A 22,992-nucleotide genomic window follows, 5' to 3' on the forward strand; every position below is an offset into this window, starting at 1 on the left:
GGCATTTGACATGGTTATGATGCCCATCATTCCATTTAATGTAATAATGTGACACAGATGTTGGTAAATTACATAACACCCTGTTTATATCATCTGGTATGTATAGATTGCTAAATAGCATGTAATAACATATGACATTAGTTGTCATTCAGGCTCTGTTATAGCAGCTGTTATTAACAGTTGACATTAAAGCATATGTCAACAGGATCAACAGTCATCTATAACACCCGTTATAACTAGTTTTATAACATCTTATGCCATTACTCATAACAATATAAAACTCCTTATGTCACTTTATGACTAATGTTATGTGTTATAGCTGTTATAAGGGCTTTATGAATGCATACATAAGGACACCTACAATCGTGTTACTACATAGGTTTATGTCCTTATACAATGTCTGATTTTGAATATGAGCTGCTCAATATGGTTAGAACCCCATGTGCAGTTTATTTCCCTTTATGCAGGGTTTTATTTATTTGTTGTCTGACGGTACACATTCCACATCCTTTTTAGAGATAGTTTTAACAAAGTGACTCAGTGAAAGCATCTGTAAACTGCATTGAACAACCGCTCAGTATCCCCTTCTTATCCACCCACACAACTGCAGCTGGCGGTCCAAAGACCAGATTGAGATCTACTCCATCTCTCTGCTAAATCAGCTTCAGTGAAATCAAAAGGTCCTCATCATGCCAGTGTCACACCAGCCCCCCCTCTAACCAGACCCAGAGTAAGATCAGGAACCCCGACAACAAAGGAGGATAAATCCTCTGACCCAAACCAACAGCCTTCCCAATTCCCAACCTCCCCTGTTTCCTCCCCAAGATGCATTCTTGCAACGCTCCCAACTTTCGTCCTGTTTTGGACAGGACCAATAATGGGATTGGGAAGGAGGGAGAGCAGGGCTGGGAGCAGGAAGTGCAAGTATAAATCTGAGTGAGGTGAGATGTAAACAGAGAGTGTCTAACAGGGCTATTTCAAAAGTCTGGTGTCAAATATAAAATTTGAAGGGTTATAGATACAGTGCATTGCGAAAGTATGGTACTTTGGTACCTTTTGCCACATTTCAGGCTTCAAACATAAAGATATAGATATACAAACATAAAGATATAAAACTGTATTTTTTTGTGAAGAATCAACAACAAGTGGGACACAATCATGAAGTGGAACGACATTTATTGGATATTTCAAACTTTTTTAACAAATCAAAAACTGAAAAATTGGGCGTGCAAAATTATTCAGCCCCTTTACTTTCAGTGCAGCAAACTCTCTCCAGAAGTTCAGTGAGGATCTCTGAATGATCCAATGTTGACCTAAATGACTAATGATGATAAATACAATCCACCTGTGTGTAATCAAGTCTCCGTATAAATCCACCTGCACTGTGATAGTCTCAGAGATCCGTTAAAAGCGCAGAGAGCATAATGAAGAACAAGGAACACACCAGGCAGGTCCGAGATACTGTTGTGAAGAAGTTTAAAGCCGGATTTGGATACAAAAAGATTTCCCAAGCTTTAAACATCCCAAGGAGCACTGTGCAAGCGATAATATTGAAATGGAAGGAGTATCAGACCACTGCAAATCTACCAAGACCTGGCCGTCCCTCTACACTTTCAGCTCATACAAGGAGAAGACTGATTAGAGATGCCGCCAAGAGGCCCATGATCACTCTGGATGAACTGCAGAGATCTACAGCTGAGGTGGGAGACTCTGTCCATAGGACAACAATCAGTCGTATATTGCACAAATCTGGCCTTCATGGAAGAGTGGCAAGAAGAAAGCCATTTCTTAAAGATATCCATAAAAAGTGTAGTTTAAAGTTTGCCACAAGCCACCTGGGAGACACACCAAACATGTGGAAGAAGGTGCTCTGGTCAGATGAAACCAAAATTGAACTTTTTGGCAACAATGCAAAACGTTATGTTTGACGTAAAAGCAACACAGCTCATCACCCTGAACACACCATCCCCACTGTCAAACATGGTGGTGGCAGCATCATGGTTTGGGCCTGCTTTTCTTCAGCAGGGACAGGGAAGATGGTTAAAATTGATGGGAAGATGAATGGAGCCAAATACAGGACCATTCTGGAAGTAAACCTGATGTAGTCTGCAAAAGACCTGAGACTGGGACGGAGATTTGTCTTCCAACAAGACAATGATCCAAAACATAAAGCAAAATCTACAATGGAATGGTTCAAAAATAAACATATCCAGGTGTTAGAATGGCCAAGTCAAAGTCCAGACCTGAATCCAATCGAGAATCTGTGGAAAGAACTGAAAACTGCTGTTCACAAATGCTCTCCATCCAACCTCACTGAGCTCGAGCTGTTTTGCAAGGAGGAATGGGAAAATTTCAGTCTCTCGATGTGCAAAACTGATGGAGACATACCCCAAGCGACTTACAGCTGTAATCGCAGCAAAAGGTGGCGCTACAAAGTATTAACTTAAGGGGGCTGAATAATTTTGCACGCCCAATTTTTCAGTGTTTGATTTGTTAAAAAAGTTTGAAATATCCTATAAATGTCGTTCCACTTCATGATTGTGTCCTACTTGTTGTTGATTCTTCACAAAAAAATACAGTTTTATATCTTTTATGTTTGAAGCCTGAAATGTGGCAAAAGGTCGCAAAGTTCAAAGGGGCCGAATACTTTCGCAATGCACTGTATGTGCTGTGTATATGGGGCGATGCCCGCAGGCATCCTAGGAGGCAGGCAGGCACACACGCACGTAAACACAGTAGTCTAGACACTAAAGTTGTTGATATTCTGAGATTCCAGGAAGGGTGGGGGAACTGATATCAATCATATGTGCTAAAAGCAGGATTTCTCTCCTAACAGGCTCAGTTTGTTAACACTATTGTGGCCACTACTTGAAGCACACTAACCCATCCTCCTCCAATCGATCAAATTGATTTAATCTACTGCATCTAATTTAATGCCCTCAGATGATGGAGTTGGAATACATAACTACTGTAAATCACATGTGCTTACTAAAGCTACAGAGTTTGGAGACAGAGTAGAAGGAAGTATTATGGTATGAAGCATATTTCACCCAACATACAATTTCATATTAATCTACATTTCTCTTTGTGGAATGTTACACAGGTTAGAGTTAAAAAATAATTTCATTGGTATCCAGATGAAGACCTTATTTTAGCTCTACCCTACAACGTCTTAGGCTTTCCCTCCTAATATTTCTCACCTTAGTGACCCTTGTTCTAGCCTGTTCTTCCTGCTGATGCAAAACATTTCATTTCCTGAAAGGGGCTGAAATATTAGATTTTGTTTTTGGGACCTACTGAGTGTGTTGACACAGTCTTTACTCATTCGCATAGCGCATGAGCGCCCTGCCCAACAAGAGAAGCAGCACGTTTCAAAAACATCACTTCACGTCGTTTTGCGTCGATTCCTGTTTTATCAGATCACACCCTGTTGAGTTTTTTAAATATCTATTTTTATTTTTAATTAATTTGTTAGGCCCGAGGGGGTGTAGTATATGGCTAACATACCACAGCTAAGGGCTGTTCTTAAGCACGACACAATGCGGAGTGCCTGCATACAGCCCTTAGCCGTGGTATATTGACCATATATCACCAACCCCATAAGTGCCTTATTGCTATTATAGACTGTTTACCAATGTAATTACAGCAGTAAAAATAACTTTTGTCATACCCGTGGCACACGGTCTGAAATACAACGGCTGTCAGCCAATCAGCATTCAGGGCTCGAACCACCCAGTTTATATATAGATATACACTTTTAGTCGGAAGTTTACATACACTTAGGTTGGAGTCATTAAAATTTGTTTTTTTTCAACCACTCCACAAATTTCTTGTTAAGAAACTAGTTTTGGCAAGTCGGTTAGGACATCTACTTTGTGCATGACACAAGTCATTTTTCCAACAATTGTTGTACAGACAGATTATTTCACTTATAATTCACTGTATCACAATTCCAGTTGTTCAGAAGTTTATATACACTAAGTTTACTGTGCCTTTAAACAGCTTGTGGAATTCCAGAAAAAGATGTCATGGCTTTAGAAGCTTCTGATAGGCTAATTGACATGATTTGAGTCAATTGGAGATGTACCTTTGGGATGTATTTCAAGGCGACATCATGGGAACATCAAAAGAAATCAGCAAAGACCTCAGAAAAAAATGTAGACCTCCACAAGTCTGCTTCATCCTTGGGAGCAATTTCCAAATGCCTGAAGGTACCACGTTCATCTGTACAAAAAATAGTACGCAAGTATAAACATCATAGGACCACGCAGCCGTCATACCGCTCAGGAAGGAAACACGTTCTGTCTCCTAGAGATTAACGTACTTTGGTGTGAAATGTGCAAATCAATCCCAGAACAATAGCAAAGGAAGAAGATGCAGGAGGAAACAGGTAGAAAAGTATTTTATATTTAGAGTAAAACGAGTCCTATATCGACATAACCTGAAAGGCCGCTCAGCGAGGAAGAAGCCACTGCTCCAAAACCACAAATCAAAAACCACAAAAAAACCACAAAACAAAAACCACAAAAAGCCAGACTACGGTTTGCAACTGCAAATGGGGTCAAAGATCGTACTTTTTGGAAAAATGTCTGTTTGGTCATAATGACCATTGTTACGTTTGGAGGAAAAAGGGGGAGGCTTGCAAGCTGAAGAACACCATCCCATCCGTGAAGCACGGGGGTGGCCACATCATGTTGTGAGGGTGCTTTGCTGCAGGAGGGACTGGTGCACTTCAAAAAATAGATGGTATCATGAGGTAGGAAAATTATGTGGATATATTTAAGCAACATCTCAAGACATCAGTTAAAGCTTGGTCGCAAATGGTTCTTCCAAATGGACAATGACCCGAAGCAGACTTCCAAGGTTGTGGCAAAATGGCTTAAGGACAACAAAGTCAAAGTATTGGAGTGGCCATGACAAAGCCCTGACCTCAGTCCTAAAGAGAAATTGTGGGCAGAACTGAAAAAGCATGTGCGAGCAAGGAGGCCTACAAACCTCACTCAGTTACACCAGCTCTGTCAGGAGGAATGGGCCAAATTCACCCAATTTGTTGTGGGAAGCTTGTGGAAGCCTACATATTTGACCCAAGTTAAACTATTTAAAGGCAATGCTACCATATACTAATTGAGTGTATGTAAACTTCTGACCCACTGGGCATGTGATGAAAGAAATAAAAGCTGAAATAAATCATTCTCTCAACTATTATTCTGACATTTCACATTCTTAAAATAAAGTGGTGATCTTAACTGACTAAGACGGAGAATTTTACTAGGATTAAATGTCAAGAATTGTGAAAAACTGAGTTTAGATGTAGTTGGCTAAGGTGTATGTAAACTTCCGACTTCAACTGTATATAGATTTTATTTTTTTATTTAACCTTTTATTTGTTGTCTGGTAGGCTTTTGAGAACAATTTCTCATTCACAATTGCGACCTGGCCAAGATAAAGCAAAGCAGTGTGACACAAACTGTCATGCCCTGACCTTAGAGAGCCGTTTTATTTCTCTATTTGATTAGGTCAGGGTGTGATGTGGGGTGGGCAGCTGTCTATCTTTGTCTCTGATTGGGAACCATACTTAGGTAGCCCTTTTCCCTCCTTTCTTTGTGGGAAGTTAACTTTGTTTGTGGCACATAGCCCTTAAGCTTCACGGTTGTTTTGTATTGTTTTTGTCGGCGTCATTTCTAAATAAAAGGAATATGTACGCTTACCACGCTGTGCTTTGGTCCTCTTCATTCGATGGCCGTGACACAAACAACAACACAGAGTTACACATGGAATAAACAAACACAGTCAATAACACAATAGGAAAAAGTCTATACATTGTGTGCAAATGAGGTAAGATAAGGGAGGTAATAAATAGGCCATAGTGATTAAATAATTACAATTTAGCAATTAAACACTGGAGTGATAAATGTGCAGAAGATGAATGTGCAGGTAGAGATACTGGGGTGCAAAGGAGCAAAGAAAAATAATAACAGTATGGGGATGAGGTAGTTGGATGGGCTATTTACAGATGGGCTATGGACAGGTGCAGTGATCTTTGAGCTGCTCTGACAGCTGGTGCTTAAAGTTAGTGAGGGTGATATGAGTCTCCAGCTTCAGTGATTTTTGCAATTAGTTCCAGTCATTGACAGCAGAGAACTGGAAGGAAAGGCGGCCAAAAGAGGAATTGGCTTTGGGGGTGACCAGTGAAATATACCTGCTGGAGCGCGTGCTACGGGTGGGTGCTTCTATGGTGACCAGTAAGCTGAGATAAGGCGGGGCTTTACCTAGCAAAGACTTTTATAGATGACCTGGAGCCAGTGGGTTTGGCGACAAATATGAAGCGAGGGCCAGCCAACGAGAGCATACAGGTCGCAGTGGTGGTAGTATATGGGGATTTGGTGACAAAACAGATGGCACTGTGATAGACTGCATCACATTTGCTGAGTAGAGTGTTGGAGGCTATTTTGTAAATGAAGTCGAGGATCGGTAGGATAGTCAGTTTTACGAGGGTATGTTTGGCAGCTGGATGCTTTGTTACGAAATAGGAAGCCGATTTCTAGATTTAATTTTGGATTGGAGATGCTTAATGTGAGTCTGGAAGGAGAGTTTACAGTATAACCAGGCAATAACCCTCCGATTTGACACACTGAACTCAGTGTGGGCAGTCATTTGAGAAACCAAGGCTGTTGAGTCTGCCAATAAGAATGTGGTGATTGACAGAGTCAAAAGCCTTGGCCAGGTCTATGAATACAGCTGCACAGTATTTTATCTTATTGATGGGGGTTATGATATCTTTTAGGACCTTGAGTGTGGCTGAGGTGCACCCATGACCAGCTTGGAAACAGGATTGCATGGCGGAGAAGGTACGTTGGGATTTGAAATGGTCGGTGATCTGTTTGTTAACTTGGCTTTCGAAGACCTTAGAAAGGCAGGGTAGGATAGATATGGGTCTAGAGTGTCAACCCCTTTGAAGAGGGGGATGACCGCGGCAGCTTTCCAATCTTTTTGGATCTCAGACGATACGAACGAGAGGTCCAGATTGTCTAGTCCTGCTGATTTGTAGGGGTCCAGATTTTGGAGCTCTTTCAGAACATCAGCTATCTGGATTTGGGTGAAGGAGAAATAGGGGAGGATTGGGCAGGTTGCTGTGGGGGGTGCAGTTATGTTGACCAGGGTAGGGGTTGCCAGGTGGAAAGCCTGGCCAGCCGTAGAAAAATGCTTTTTGAAATTCTCAATTATCGTGGATTTATCGGTGTTGACAGTGTTTCTTATTTACCATGGACTTTACAGTGTCCCAGAACGTTTTTGAGTTTGTGGTGCAGGATGCAAATTTCTGTTTGAAAAAGCTAGCCTTTGCTTTCCTTACTGCCTGTGTATATTGGTTCCTAACTTCCCTGAAAAGTTGCATATCGCGGGGGCTATTCGGTGCTAATGCAGTACGCCACAGGATGTTTTTGTGCTGGTCAAGGGCAATCAGGTCTGAAGTGAACCATGGGCTATATCTGTTCCTGGTTCTACATTTTTTGAATGGGGCATGCTTATTTAAGATTGTGAGGATAGCACGTTTAAAGAATAACCAGGCATCTTCTACTGACGGAATGAGGTCAGTATCCTTCCAGGATACCTGGGCCAGGTTGATTAGAAAGGCCTGCTCACTGAAGTGTTTTAGGGAGCGTTTGACAGTGATGAGGGGTGGTCGTTTGACCACAGACCTATAACGGACGCTAGGAATGAGGCAGTGATCGCTGAGATCCTGGTTGAAGACAGCAAAGGTGAATTTGGAGTGCAAGTTGGTTAGAATGATATATATGAGGGTGCCTGTGTTTACGAATTTGGGGTTGTACCTGGTAGGTTCATTGATAATTTGTGTGAGATTAAAGGCATCAAGCTTAGATTGTAGGATGGCCGGGGTGTTAAGCATGTCCCAGTTTAGGTCACCTAACAGCACGAGCTCTGAAGATAGATGGGGGCAATCAATTCACATATGGTGTCCAGGGCACAGCTGGGGTCAGAAAGTGGTCTATAGCAAGCGGCAACGGTGAGAGACTTGTTTCTGGAAAGGTGGATTTTTAAAAGTAGAAGCTCAATTTGTTCGGGCACAGACCTGGATAGTAAGACAGAACTCTGCAGGCTATCTCTGCAGTAGATTGAAACTCTGCCCCCTTTGGCAGTTCTATCTTGTCGGAAAATGTTATAGTTAGGGATGGAAATTTCAGGGTGGCCTTCCTAAGCCAGGATTCAGACATGACTTGGACATCTGGGTTGGCACAGTGTGCTAAAGCAGTGAATAAAACAAACTCAGAGAGGAGGCTTCTAATGTTAACATGCATGAAACCAAGGCTTTTACGGTTACAGAAGTCAACAAATGAGAGCGCCTGGGGAATGGGAGTAGAGCTAGGCACTGCAGGGCCTGGATTAACCTCTACATCACCAGAGGAGCAGAGAAGGAGTAGGGTAAGGGTATGGCTAACGGCTGTAAGACTGGTCATCTAGTACGTACGGAACAGAGAGTAAAAGGAGCAGGATTCTGGGTGCGGTAGAATAGATTCAATGCATAATGTACAGACAAAGGTATGGTAGGATGGGAGTACAGTGGAGGTAAACCTAGGCATTGAGTGACGATGAGAGAGGTATTGTCTCTAGAGACATCAATTAAACCAGGTGAGGTCACCGCATGGGTGGGAGGTGGGACAAGAGGGTTAGCTGAGGCGTATTGAGCAGGGCCGGAGGCTCTACAGTGAAATACGACAACAATCACTAACCAAAACAGCAATGGACAAGGCATATTCACATTAGAGAGAGGCATGCATAGCCGAGTGATCATAGGGTCCAGTGAGTAGCTGGGCGGGCTGGAGACACGGCGATTCAGGCAACTAACGGGCGTAGAAGATATATATAGATCTATATATACAGTGCCTTGCAAAAGTATTCATCCCCTTGGTGTTTTCCCTATTTTTTTTGCATTACAACCTGTAATTTTAAATGGATTTTTATTTGGATTTCATGTAATGGACATACACAAAATAGTCCAAAAGGTGAAGTGAAATGAAAAAAATAACCTGTTTCATTTTTTTTAAATATAAAATAAAAACGGAAAAGTGGTGTGTGCATATGTATTCACCCCCTTTGCTATGAAGCCCCTAAATAACATGTATTGCAACCAATTACCTTCGGAAGTCACATAATTAGTTAAATAAAGTCAACCTGTGTGCAATCTAAGTGTCACATGATCTCAGTATATATACATCTGTTCTGAAAGGTCCCAGAGTCTGCAATACCACTAAGCAAGGGGCAACACCAAGCAAGCGGCACCATGAAGACCAAGGAGCTCTCCAAACAGGTCAGGAATGAAGTGGAGAAGTAAAGATCAGGGATGGGTTATAAAAAGTATCCCAATCTGAACATCACAAGGAGCGCCATTTAAATCCATTATTAAAAAATGTAAAGAATAGGGACCACAACAAATCTGCCAAGAGAGGGCCACCCACCAAAACTCACAGACCAGGCAAGGAGGACATTAATCAGAGAGGCAACAAAGAGACCAAAGATAACCCTGAAGGAGTTGCAAAGCTCCACAGCAGAGATTTGAGGAGTATCTGTCCATAGGGACCACTTTAAGGGTACACTCCACAGAGCTGGGCTTTATGGAAGAAAAAAAAATCTAACGTGTTTGGTGTTCGCCAAAAGGCAAGTGGGACACTCCTCAAACATATTGAAGAAGGTACTCTGATCAGATGAGACTAAAATTGATATTTTTGGCCATCAAGAAAAACGCTATGTCTGGCGTAAACCAAACACCTCTCATCACCCCGAGATAACCATCCCCACAGTGAAGCATGGGGGTGGCAGAATGGAAGGAATGATGGATGGTGCTAAATACAGGGAAATTCTTGAAGGAAACCTGTTTGTCTCCCAGAGATTTGAGACTGGGACAGAGGTTCACCTTCCAGCAGAACAATGACCCTAAGCATACTGCTAAAGCAACACTCAAGCGGTTTAAGGGGAAACGTTTAAATGTCTTGGAATGGCCTAGTCAAAGCCCAGACCTCAATCCAATTGAGGTATGTGGTATGACTTAAAGATTGATGTACACCAGCGGAACACATCCAACTTGAAGGAGCTGGAGCAGTTTTCCCTTGAAGAATGGGCAAAAATCCTAGTGGCTATATGTGCCAAGCTTATAGAGACATACCCCAAGAGACTTGCAGCTGTAATTGCTGCAAAAGGTGGCTCTACAAAATATTGACCTTGGGGGGGTGAATAGGTATGCATGCTCAAGTTTTCTACTTTTTGGTTTCACAAGAAAAAATATTTTGCATCTTCAAAGTGGTAGGCATGTTGTGTAAATCAAATGATACAAACCCTGCAAAAATCTATTTTAATTACAGGTTGTAAGGCAACAAAATAGGAAAAATGCCAAGGGGGGTGAATACTTTCACAAGCCACTGTATATATTCACCAGGAAATGACATCATGAACTTGTTTCTATTTTCTTTTTTACAATATGGTGTCCAAACATTTTAAGAGATGGGATTAATCTTCCTCTGTCTTCCACCATCCTTTTTACAATTCCCGACAGGTTATTAAAATGCCTTGAGTGATCTGCACTCAAATTTTAACTAATATTAACTTTCCAATGCTTCTGCGCCCAACCTCGCGGTGAGAAAATAACTGTGTGAATAATGAAAAAGCAATGGAAACCACAAAAGGAACCACACTGGTTCAACTTCACTCATTGGCAGGGTTAGTATTTTGAATGCTATTGAAGCTGAACTCATCCGGTTGATTTATTAGTGTTTTGATGTTTCTGCTAGAATGTGAATATAATCCTAATTTACGGAAATGTTCATCTTTAGTCTGGCAGCTGTCATCAGGTCCTCTCTTTTATACTGGCAGCTTAATCCAAGCAGTATCAATCACTTCTTATCTAATCTTCTTTATTGGACTGGAATCATGCTACACTATTTTCCATTGTCTGAGATAGAGCTCTCTTTACAATGTTCCAGACACTGAGTTTACCACAGGTTGAATAATCTATTAATTTAGACGCATTTGGCTTCATCTAGTTTAACATTTTGTTTGGTATACATTTCTCTTATGTGGGACAGGAACTCCACTATTTCATTTATTTTTCACTAAATACTGTAATTGATTTCATCTAAGAGAGAAACAGTATATTGACAATGTTATTGCATTTTCTTTGTATCCTCTGTTTTAGTATCCATATACTTGAATTGTCTGTTAGCAGTTAAACTACACGTCTGTTTACTCAGGCAAGCCTTGAAGCAGCTTGGAGTTTAGGCCAAAGGATATCCTGGTTTTTCATCCAGATAACGTAGTATGTGCTGTATACTGTCTTGTTACTCTATGTGATCTGTGAATCACTTCTCTCCTCTTTTTATGACACTTTATTTATTTTATGGAACTCTGTGAATAGTCTGAGCTGTCAGTAATGTGTGAACTCCATCTCAGCAGTCTCTGATTCTAGGGTACAGCGGACATGTTAGTTCTGCTCCTAAACGGGGTTCTCTGCAGCTGGAGATGTTTTGGAGTGTTTTTAAGATTCAGTGTACGGTGGTATGTGGGTCAATTTGTTAGGAAGATTTTATTTCCTGTTTTGAAGTCATGCAACAGGTGCTTCGTTTTTGAAAATGAGAATTATCTCCAATGATCTTTCCTTTTGAAGTTTAGGTTATTATATTTTTTACAATACCTGTCTGTGCATATTAAGTGTGCTTTAGTCTTTGGTACAATCCTCTGGTTCAAACTTGCTTTATGGTATGAGATTTATAAAATAAACACCAATGCCATGCAATGCAACAGGGACTGCACAGTTTGTGTAAAAGCCAGATATATGAAATAAACCCCTGCAAAACTGCCATCACAGTGTAAGAGCAACCTCATCTATAATAGTGACACATTCTTGGATGTTTGAAGTGATAAATTTATGGTCTTGTTGAACAACATTGTCAAAATGAAGTCATTTCTGGTGCTTAGATGGTTAACCCAGAGAGGGCAGGAAAGAAGCTTTCCATTGGCTATGCTGAATGAAAGTCCTGTGTTCTAGTGTTTCATAGCAGCTGAGGCCTGGCCTCCTGAGCTCAACTCCAGCCCACTCATCTGGTTCTATTTAAGGCCTCTGGTGTCGACTCTTATGATTGGCGTACACAACCCCCCTACTCTTCCTCCAGCCCCAACGAGGAGGAGAAGGAGGCTTTTTAGCAGTGTTTATTTTCCAGGGGAAACCGTTCCTCTATCCCACTACACTGTCCCATCTATAAACTGCTGCTGCTCCTGCTCTGTCTCGCTATTGCTCTCCTCTCTTTCTCCTCTCTCTTTCTCTAACTAAACCCATCTATTCCTATTTTTTTATCTCAAGTTTGGACAATGGATGAGGCCCCCCAACATCATAGAATGGATTCTCTTCAGCTAACTGCTTGATGTTTTTGGGGGGACTTTTAGTTTTCTTTTTAGACTCTCCACTGCCCCTGGTTTTGGGCTGGTGGGGGATCCAGCTATATGGCCAGACTCTTGGGAAGATGCACTGAGCCCAGCGTGTGTTCCCATTGGCTAAGGTCTACTGACAAATTGGCCTATGGCACAGCGGGTGCCCGGCAGTCGCTCTCGCGGACCCATGCCCGGGAGTTGGCTGACAGCTTGTTTTTTCCCATCAACCCCAGGCTTGGATGGTGCGGATCCTATGCTACTGGAGCAGTACATGGTGGTGGCCAACTATGAGAAGCAGGAGCCAGCGGAAATCAGCCTGCAGGCCGGCGAACTGGTGGACGTCATCGATAAGAGCGAGAGCGGTGAGTTACCAACTTACACATGCATATGCATACACATGCACGCACTCACACACAGAGATGCACATGCATGCACACTTTCCGGCCAGCATCAACATGAGCACTTCCATTTTCACCTCTCAGTCTGGGTTTCCTGTCTTTCCCTCATCCTGATAGTTTCCCTCATGTTACCTCCTCTCCCTATCTTTCCCTCTCTCTCCCCTCCCTCTTTGTCCACAGCCTTCCAACTGTGCCTTAGCCCCATCTGGAGGCTTGCTTTGGCCTGCAGAGAGGCCTGTTTTTTTTCTCCCTTTGTTGGTTTAGGCTGGGGGCCAGAATGTTGCCTTTTGTAGGGGGAACGTCTCTCAGACTTCTTTATTAATTATCCAGCTCACTTTAATGGAAAGACATATGCCAGCTGCACAGAGTCCTGAGTCAGCTGTTTAACCTCTAAAAATTGAGTGCTAGGAGTGCTAAACCCTGCACGCACAGCCCTTAAGATCTTCAAAAAGAACTGAAAACGATTTTCATCTAGCCCTTGTTATGAGATTCATTCAATTTGGCTTTTTTCTGTAAGTGTATTTCACAATGAGGTGTGGTGGAAGTTCGCAGAGCTGCCTCTTGACTATTATGCATATTAGGCCCTCCAGAAGAAACAAAGACATGATGTACTCTTTATAAAGTGGCCTTACTTGATGATGGCCTTGCCTTACTTGAGGATGGCCTTGCCTTACTTGAGGATGGCCTTGCCTTACTTGAGGATGGCCTTGCCTTACTTGAGGATGGCCTTGCCTTACTTGAGGATGGCCTTGCCTTACTTGAGGATGGCCTTGCCTTACTTGATGATGGCCTTGCCTTACTTGAGGATGGCCTTGCCTTACTTGAGGATGGCCTTGCCTTACTTGAGGATGGCCTTGCCTTACTTGAGGATGGCCTTGCCTTACTTGAGGATGGCCTTGCCTTACTTGAGGATGGCCTTGCCTTACTTGAGGATGGCCTTGCCTTACTTGAGGATGGCTTTGCCTTACTTGAGGATGGCCTTGTCTTTCTTGAGGATGGCCTCACTTGATGATGGTCTTACTTGATATGATGTCAATGTTTACTTTTGCCGCTACACTTTGACGCAGTTAAGGCTTCTCACAAACCCTTGCACTATAACATCAAAGCACATCTCACCAATTAACTGAACCAGTTTTAGCTGATGCAGCATAAGGAAACCTGTAGTTTTACTGTCCCTTCAGCAGAATGAAATGAGAGGTTTTGTCATGTCCATCTCATGAGCCTCTAGAGAGAGAGAGACAGGCTCAGTAACAGAGGTTGACATCCTGGCTTTAATGGTGTGCCCAGACAGTAAAGCACTAATGGGACTCATGTGTTCTTCAGAGGGGAGGAGAAACGGGGATCAGAAAGCAATTGGTTTCACATTGGGTGTGAGTGAAACCCCATGCCATAGAGGCCTAAAGGAATAGAGTCAATTGGCTGCTTTGAAGTGTCTGTACCCACCCTTTGAGTTCCTCCATTTATTTTCCTGCCTTGGTCCAGTTGGATTTGAGCCCACTAGGGAGTCACTTTGAGGCAGATTTCCAAACACCTTGAAGTCCTTTTGCTCAAGGCCTTGACCTGAGTCCTTTCCTCCATAATTAGCATGGACCTTGATGGATGGTGCTGGAGACTGGCTGCAGTACATTTTGATGACTACAGGGTAAATGTGTCACTGGTTAGGGAGTTCATCCACCTGCAGGTCTAACTGAATCACTGTTTGATTCATAGGAACACAACCAATAGTGTATAGACAGTATTTGACATAAAGGACTCAAAGCACTGTAGGCTAGGGACTCCCAAGTATTAGAGGTAGCTAAAGCCAATCCACTCAGCGCACTGTGTTCAACAAAATGGTTAGCATTAGCTGAAGCCTATTTTGTTATACAGAATGTTTAGCGTTAGCTAAAGCCTGTAGTGTTCATCAAAACCGTTAGCATTTGCTGAAGCCTGTTGTGTTCAACAGAATGGTTTGCATTAGCTAAAGCCTTGACACCTCCTGGACAGCATAGGCTAAGCTGCAATGTGGGTGACATCATTCCTCAGCCCTGTGCCAATGCTAACAGTTCCAGGTGTGCGTAAAAGAGTCCATTTAGTTTATTATCCATTTCTCACAGAATAAGTTAATCTAAAGTCTCAGACTTTCAGTGGTGAACAAGTTAGTTATATGCTCTTTATGAACCCAAAGCTGCTAAAAGGTCTCCATACTTCTCTGTGGAATGATGTCAAAAAGGTTCTGCAGGTCTTTAGAGGCTTGTACATTTCTTAAAGGGTGTTTACCATTCCTCTTCTACAGAGCGCTATCATGAATAAGATGGCTTGGAATGTAATTTGTCCTTATGTCTGTGTAGTGTATGCATGGCGTAAGTGCAATTATATTGTGCTTTACTTATTACCATGTTGGTTCTCAAATTTGAACATAGAAAGCACTTTGGTAAGTAACTCTATGTACCTTCATTGTACAAGGTAAATTTAACTGTGAATTTCACTGCTACCGTATCCAAGGTTAATGCCATTGTAATGCAAAGGATTGCCCACTACACTAAAGGGAAGGCATGTTTTCTTACATTGGATTATATAATATATTTCTGACAGGGGCTTTGAATCTAGGGCAGTTCATATATGCAAGCTCCGGTTTATCAGTGTTCCATGTCCCTTTACCAGGACAAGTCAGTATTTTCCATTGCAATGGTTTGTTGATACTGTACTGCTTTTGGCCTCCAGTCGCTGTCATGGTTAATAATGATTCATGTTTTCATGAGAGGGTGTTCCTTGTTATTAGATCAGGTACCAGAGGGGTATACTACAAAGCAAGATCAATGACTTAACTAGCTAACTTATTCTGAAATATTCTGAAATAACTTTACATTTTTTAGAAAGATATGCTTGAAATTGACTCAACAACCAAAACAACATATCTAGCTGGCTAAATCATTGATCCTGGTTTGTACTATACTCCTCTGGTTAATCAACATAGCTCAGAATGGCAATGTGTGTTGTGGACGCACTCAGCTCTGATTTTATTTTTTTTTCAATTTTTTTTTTCAATTTTTTTATGTATATCATAGAATTCTTGTAAAATAATATTTAAGACAAGGAATGCTGCACTGCCAGGACACATCAAAGACAGAGAAATGGGACAAATCTATGTTTTTGATTATGTAATTTTCTCAGCGTTGCATAAAAATCAACTGCCACTTTTTAGGATACTCAAAAGAAGTGTTCCATCAGTGTTTTTATCCCTGATGCCCTTGCAGTTGCTTGCATTTGTTTGATTGCAATTCCTCTAATGGTCTATTTTCACAACTGAATTAAGTCAGAGCTTGTCAGAGAGAGACCCTAGCTTTGAAGAGTAGAGGTGTGTGGGGTGGGGAGAGAGTCAGCAGGAATATGGAAAAAGCCATTTCCTGCCAAAGTTAGTGGTTCAGAGGTTGGTTCATTATAATGGATCCTCCAGGATGCTCCTCAACATATACACTGTGTTAGAGAGATGTTAACCAGGGATAGGCTAAACTAGCACCCCACTTTTTAACCTTCACTTAACCAGGTGGGTCAATTAAGAACAATGTCGTCTTTATGGCAATTACGACCTGGCACAACAGACCCAGTGCATTTCTCTGAGGTTCAAGTGCACTTCAGTCTACTGTTGAACTTTTCTTTTTATCGAAATGTGTAGGAAAGGTAAAGAATTTCCCTCTCGAGGTATGCTGCCTGTTGTCTAGTCTACTATATACCTCAAGGGCAGCCTAGCCTTGCCCAGTCCAATCCAGATAATATCCCTCTAAATCTTTTCTGACCACTGTGCGTTTACATTGGCCTTGCTCCAAGTCTAGATCAGCTTTTTGAATTGTAATTTGCCAAATTAACTCCAGGAATGTCTGTGTCGGAGAGGGCAGCAATTCGGGTTTGTCAGCCCCTCAGGCTCTCATAGCCTCTCTGTACCACCCTGCGTGTGTTTCCGTCAATGAACCAATAACTGCGTCAGTCAGTGGTGAATTCTGGGAACACGTTGTGGGGTATTTTAGTCTGCTTAAGGGCTCTCAAATGTTAAAGCTGTGTCCCAATTCTCTTCCCCATCTCTCTTCGTTATTGATGGACCATGGATACGTTGAGGAGGAACTAGATGGCTTTCCTACGTACTGTATTACTCTCTGCTCTTAAATCCTCTCTGATACTGTAGATCAGTGTTCATGAGGGACAGGAGATGTGGATAGGAAGCTGTTGAACACCATTTGGCTACGGCCAGACGATGGACATGAACCAATGGATTCGTGAGGCGCCTCACACTTAGGAACAACCATTAAAGTTAAATAGCATTTTAGAGGGTTGGGATATCAGGCACATCTCACATGCCATCTGTGCTGTCTAGAGCCTGGGACTGCAGAAGACTTTTCTAAAGCTACGTACAGCACACCATGAGGGAATCCTTTCATATTCTAAGGTGCTGCGTGGGTTGTTCCTTAGGTCAACATTAGTTCTTATGCCGTTTTTCGCCTAGCACTCTTAACAGAACCATCGCTGGTAATTGGACCCAGTGTTTTATAAAAAAACTGAAAGTGAATGTATTGCACTTGATATATTTCCCCTCTTTGATACAGTGTTAATAACTACAGAAGCTTGAACTGAATTAGGTTTTCTCCTGCAGTGCTTTGAATTTACCAGAGGACTCCAATGAAGTTGTAGAAACATCTCAAGGATGATTAATGGAAACAGTATGGACAAATTTCAAGTCTAATAGTTATGTAAATAAGGTATTTTTATTCTTAATATATTTGCAAACATTTCTAAAAACCTGTTTTCGCTTTGTCATTATGGGTTATTGTTAGTGATGCACCAATATGACATTTTTGGCCGATACCGATATCCAATATTTTCCTTTGCGCCCCCAAAAAAAACAGATACCGATAACCGATATTTATCATTTTAGCGGCCTTTTTAAGCATTCTAGTACACTTAAATAGTTAACACACACATGGACGCAGCAGTCTAAGGCACTGCATCTAAGTGCAAGAGGCCCTGGTTCGAATCCAGGCTGTATCACATCCGGCCCTGATTGGGAGTCCCATAGGGCGGTGCACAATTGGCCCAGCGTTGTCCGGGTTTGGCCGGAGTAGGCTGTCATTGTAAATAAGAATTTTGTTCTTAATTGACTTGCCTATGTAAATAAAGGTTACACACTCACACCACACTGAACAAAAAGTTATTTTGTTGGCATTTACATATGTCCCCATTTACCAGTAAAACATAATCAAAACCTATTTATTTCACTTACCTGCTGTGCTGTTTCGTTGTTCATTTGTTAGGTCATTTCATTCTCAACCATTTTCTATGGAACGCCATTTGGTCTTTGCTATGGAACGGCGTTTGGGTCTTTGCGTGTCAAAAAATATACTATTTAACACGATCTGACGTGTCAAATAACACTTTGACGTGTCAATTAAGCTTGATGACCAATCAGGACCTGACATGACTGCACGTCACATAATAATTTAACACGTTCATAATTTTTTTTACATAGTGTAATCAATGTGTAATAACTATCACTCGTATTTCATGTCACAACGATTCGTCGATAGGTATGCTATTATGCTAGTGAAGTTGTCTCGCGCACGTACAGTGCTGGTCATAAAAAAAAGCTAGCTAGCTCATGGATGCAAACAATGTTCTTCCCCAAAAACAAAGCAAAACGACATATGTTTAAGTAACTATAGTTAGCTAGCTAACCTATAGCTAGGCGTCATCATCTAAAATAACCCTAATTTATAAGACAGTTCTTATTTGAGTAATGGTGGTCGGACCCATCTATGTGAAGCTAGCCACAATAAGGATTAGCCACAACAGTGGACATTTCGGTTTGCCTTCAAAATAAAGGTATGGCATAATTCTACTATTTTTATTAATTTGCATCACTGTCAATGACATACTTTTATTTTGAAGGCAAACCCCCAAATCCACTAGTGTGATTAATCCTTATTGTGGCTAGCTTCACAACACATATCCCGGTCCAGTCGAGCCTCACTAGCCAGATGAAGCTAACTAGCAGCTTGTAACATTCGCTTTACAACAGGGTTAAGTAGCTGACTAACTATTTATTTTAATGAACTGAAGTTCAATTTCAATAGGCGAACAAGTGGCAACCTAGCTAATAGTTTCTCACAAGGATTCCTAAATCACTGCTAAGAATAATGAAAATGACTGCAGTTTCTACTGGTCATTGTTTTCAGGCCGGTTGAATTGGTGCTAGCTAGGTACCAATCTAAAGCTAGCTACCCCAGAAGTTGCAGTCAAACAAATTATGCTTTTATTACCAACCCGGTATTGAAAACACATTGACAGTGCTACTGTATATTTTTTTACACGCAAATACCTCAACAGCGTTCCATAGTATGTATGTTGTGAAGCTAATAGCAGTGACGCTGTTACTGTGTAACTCCAATAGAGTACTTGGTAGTGTGTACCGGTGCTTGACCAGTCGGCGAAAGCCATCATCACCCACGACAGAACGGTTTCTGCAGGTGCTTCTACACGAAGGGCTATATAAATAAATGTGATTTGATTTGATTTGGTTGATTGTCAAGGGCAATGAATTCCATTATCTTTGCTTTTTTTCAGGCAGCCTAGTCATTGTGTGTAGATTGATGCGGGGGATAAAAAATATATTTAATTCGTTAGAGCCTTATTCTAATATGTAACAAAATGTGTAAAAAGTCAAGACAGAAGGCATCTCAATACTGTGTTAATTACACTGCATATCATTATAGTTTAGATGAGTGCATAATGGTATATATTCACAGTAGGAAAATCTGGAGTTGCTGGTCGTGTCCCATCTTTGTCTTGAGCACTAAATATGTTGATTACAGTAAAAAGGAGACTGGAGTGTTTAACCTAATAGTGTTTCCGGACACCAGGTACTGTAGGGGAGACCAATAGGGCTGGCCCTCCTCGACAGATCTTTTGTCCTCCCTCGGAGAAAGAGAGAGGAGCAGAGTAGTGCATACAAATAAAGCTTTATCACTTTGAAGTCTGAACCAAACATCTGTTTACTTCCTCCACTTTCTCCTTTCAAGGAAATCCATACTGTAGCAGTACCATTTTTCTTCTCACCCCCTAGAGCCACATTACGACACACATGGCTTACATAATCAGCATAGTTTTTAATGATTCATTTTCTTTGTAAACAAAACAAAGAACCCACTGGGCACACACTGGTTGAATCAGTTGTTTCAACATAATTTGGCAATGTAATGTGATGTGGAATCAATGTGGAAAATACATTTGATTTGAAAAAGTAATCAACCAGTACTGTTTTCATAACATTTGAACCAATGTTGTAAACATTGAAATTAGAGTAAAACTTAAACTTAAATACAGTGGACCAAACCTAGCACTGTTGCAGTTCTTGACACAAACCGGTGTGCCTTCTACCATACACCGTTCAAAGGCACTTAAATATTTTGTCTTGCACATCCACCCTCTGAATGGCACACATACACAAGCCATGTCTCCATTTTCTCAAGGAGTGAGGTTGGGTTTATGTAGGTTTATTGGATCTTTGGAAGTTTAGAAGTAGTTACCATTAGCCCTTATACATGTTTTTTCATAATGTACAGAATATATACTATCCACGCAAATGTTGATATTTGGTTGTGTTCACAATTCAATATCTGGTTTGTCTACAAATTAATGATTGATTTGTTGGATTCACGTTCCAAAGTAAAAAAAAATAGAACTAAATCAAACTTTAAATGCACTTCAAATAAAGTTTGATTTGATTTAGTGCTATTCTTCCACTTAGATTTTTGGTTGAGATGGAGACGTGAATCCAACATACAGTTGAAGTCGGAATTTTACATACACTTAGGTTGGAGTCATTAAAACTTGTTTTTCAACCACTCCACAATTATTTTTTCTTCTTGTTAACAAACTATAGTTTTGGCAAGTCAGTTAGGACATCTCCTTTGTGCATGACGCAAGTCATTATTCCAACAATTGTTTACAGACATTATTTCACTTATAATTCACTGTATCACAATTCCAGTGGGTCAGAAGTTTACATACACTAAGTTGATTGTGCCTTTAAACAGCTTGGAAAATTCCAGAAAATGATCCCATGGCTTTAGAAGCTTCTGATAGGCTAATTGACATAATTTGAGTCAATTGGAGGTGTACCTGTGGATGTATTTCAAGACCTACCTTCAAACTCAGTGCCTCTTTGCTTGACATCATGGGAAAATCAAAAGAAATCAGCCAAGACTTCAGAAACAGCTTGTAGACCTCCACAAGTCTGGTTCATCATTGGGAGCAATTTCCAAATGCCTGAAGTTACCACATTCATCTGTACAAACAATAGTACGCAGATATAAACACCATGGGACCACGCAGTCGTTATACCGCTCAGGAAAGAGAAGCGTTCTGTCTCCTAGAGATTAACGTACTTTGGTGCGAAAAGTGCATAACAATTTCCAGAACAACAGCAAAGGACCTTGTTAAGACTCTGGATGAAACAGGTAGAAAAGTATCTATATCCACAGTAAAACAAGTCCTATATCGACATAACCTGAAAGGCCGCTCAGCAAGGAAGAAACCTACTGCTCCTAAACTGCCATAAAAAAGCCAGACTACGGATTGCAACTGCGCATGGGGACAAAGATCGTACTTTTTGGAGAAATGTCCTCTGGTCTGATGAAACAAAAAATATAAATGTTTGGCTATAATGACCATCGTTATGTTTGGAGGAAAAAGGGGCAGGCTTGCAAGCTGAAGAACACAATCCCAACCGTGAAGCACGGGGGTGGCAGCATCATGTTGTGGGGATGATTTGCTGCAGGGGGGACTGGTGCACTTCACAAAATAGATTGCATCATGAGGAGAAATGATGTGGATTTATTGAAGCAACATCTCAAGACATCAGTCAGGAAGTTAAAGCTTGGTTGCAAATGTGTCTTCCAAATGGACAATGACCCCAAGCACACTTCCAAAGTTGTGGCAAAATGGCTTAAGGACAACAAAGTCAAGGTATTGGAGTGGCCATCACAAAGCCCTGACCTCAATCCTATAGAACATTTGTGGGCAGAACTGAAAAAGCATGTGCGAGCAAGGAGGAATACAAACCTGACTCAGTTACAGTTGTGGCCAAAAGTTTTGAGAATGACACAAATATTAATTTCCACAAAGTTTGCTGCTTCAGTGTCTTTAGGTATTTTCTCAGATTTTAGTATAGTATAATTACAAGCATTTCATAAGTGTCGAGGCTTTTATTGACAATTACATGAAGTTGATGCAAAGAGCCAGTATTTGCAGTGTTGACCCTTCTTTTTCAAGACCTCTCCAATCTGCTTCGGCATGCTGTCAATTAACTTCCGGGCCACATCCTGACTGATGGCAGCCCATTCTTGCATAATCAATGCTAGGAGTTTATCAGAATTTATGGGGTTTGTTTGTCCACCTGCATCTTGAGGATTGACCACAAGTTCTCAATAGGATTAAGGTCTTAAGGTGCGCCATCATGCTGGAAAAGGCATTGTTCGTCACCAAACTGTTCCTGGATGGTTGGGAGAAGTTGCTCCCGGAGGATGTGTTGGTACCATTCTTTATTCATGGCTGAGTTCTTAGGAAAAAATGTGAGTGAGCCCACTCCCTTGACTGAGAAGCAACCCCACACATGAATGGTCTCAGGATGCTTTACTGTTGGCATGACACAGGACTGATGGTAGCGCTCACCTTGTGAGGTGTATGTAAACTTCCTACTTCAACGGTATATTAATACTTTTGAAATCAACCAACCATCCTTTTTATACAAGACAATATCCAAATGTAAAAGTGTATAATGAATTTCCCATCCTATTTATAATGGTAAGTACTTCTAAACAAATTAATGATAGTAGCTACACGTTGAAACTATGGCGTCCTTTGTTGGGCAAATCAGATTTTTATTTATTTAACTAGGTTAAAGAACAAATTCTTATTTACAATAAGGCCTAGGAACAGTGGGTTCAGGGGCAGAACGACAGATTTGTACCTTGTCAGCTTGGGGATTTGAACTTGCAACCTTTCGGTTACTAGTCCAACACTCTAACCACTAGGCTACACTGCCGCCCCTGTCAATGTAGCCTACATAGACCCAACCTTACTCCAAATTTACTTTCACATACAGCTTGTGTAAAACTATTCAACACAAATGAGT

General features: G+C 41.3%; 1 protein-coding gene across 2 annotated transcripts in view; it reads left to right on the forward strand.

Annotated features, from left to right (window-relative positions):
* LOC110529112 (SH3 and PX domain-containing protein 2A) overlaps nt 1-22,992 on the forward strand; it is a 95,545-nt gene that overhangs the window by 38,833 nt on the left and 33,720 nt on the right. For both annotated transcript variants that reach the window (XM_021611240.3, XM_021611249.3), the window contains exon 7: nt 12,666-12,794. In XM_021611240.3, coding sequence (XP_021466915.1) covers nt 12,666-12,794 — 129 coding nt within the window. The remainder of the gene's footprint in view (nt 1-12,665; nt 12,795-22,992) is intronic.

The sequence above is a fragment of the Oncorhynchus mykiss genome, chromosome 1 (assembly GCF_057628025.1).
Source record: "Oncorhynchus mykiss isolate SJ-2025 chromosome 1, ASM5762802v1, whole genome shotgun sequence".
Taxonomy (NCBI): domain Eukaryota; kingdom Metazoa; phylum Chordata; class Actinopteri; order Salmoniformes; family Salmonidae; genus Oncorhynchus; species Oncorhynchus mykiss.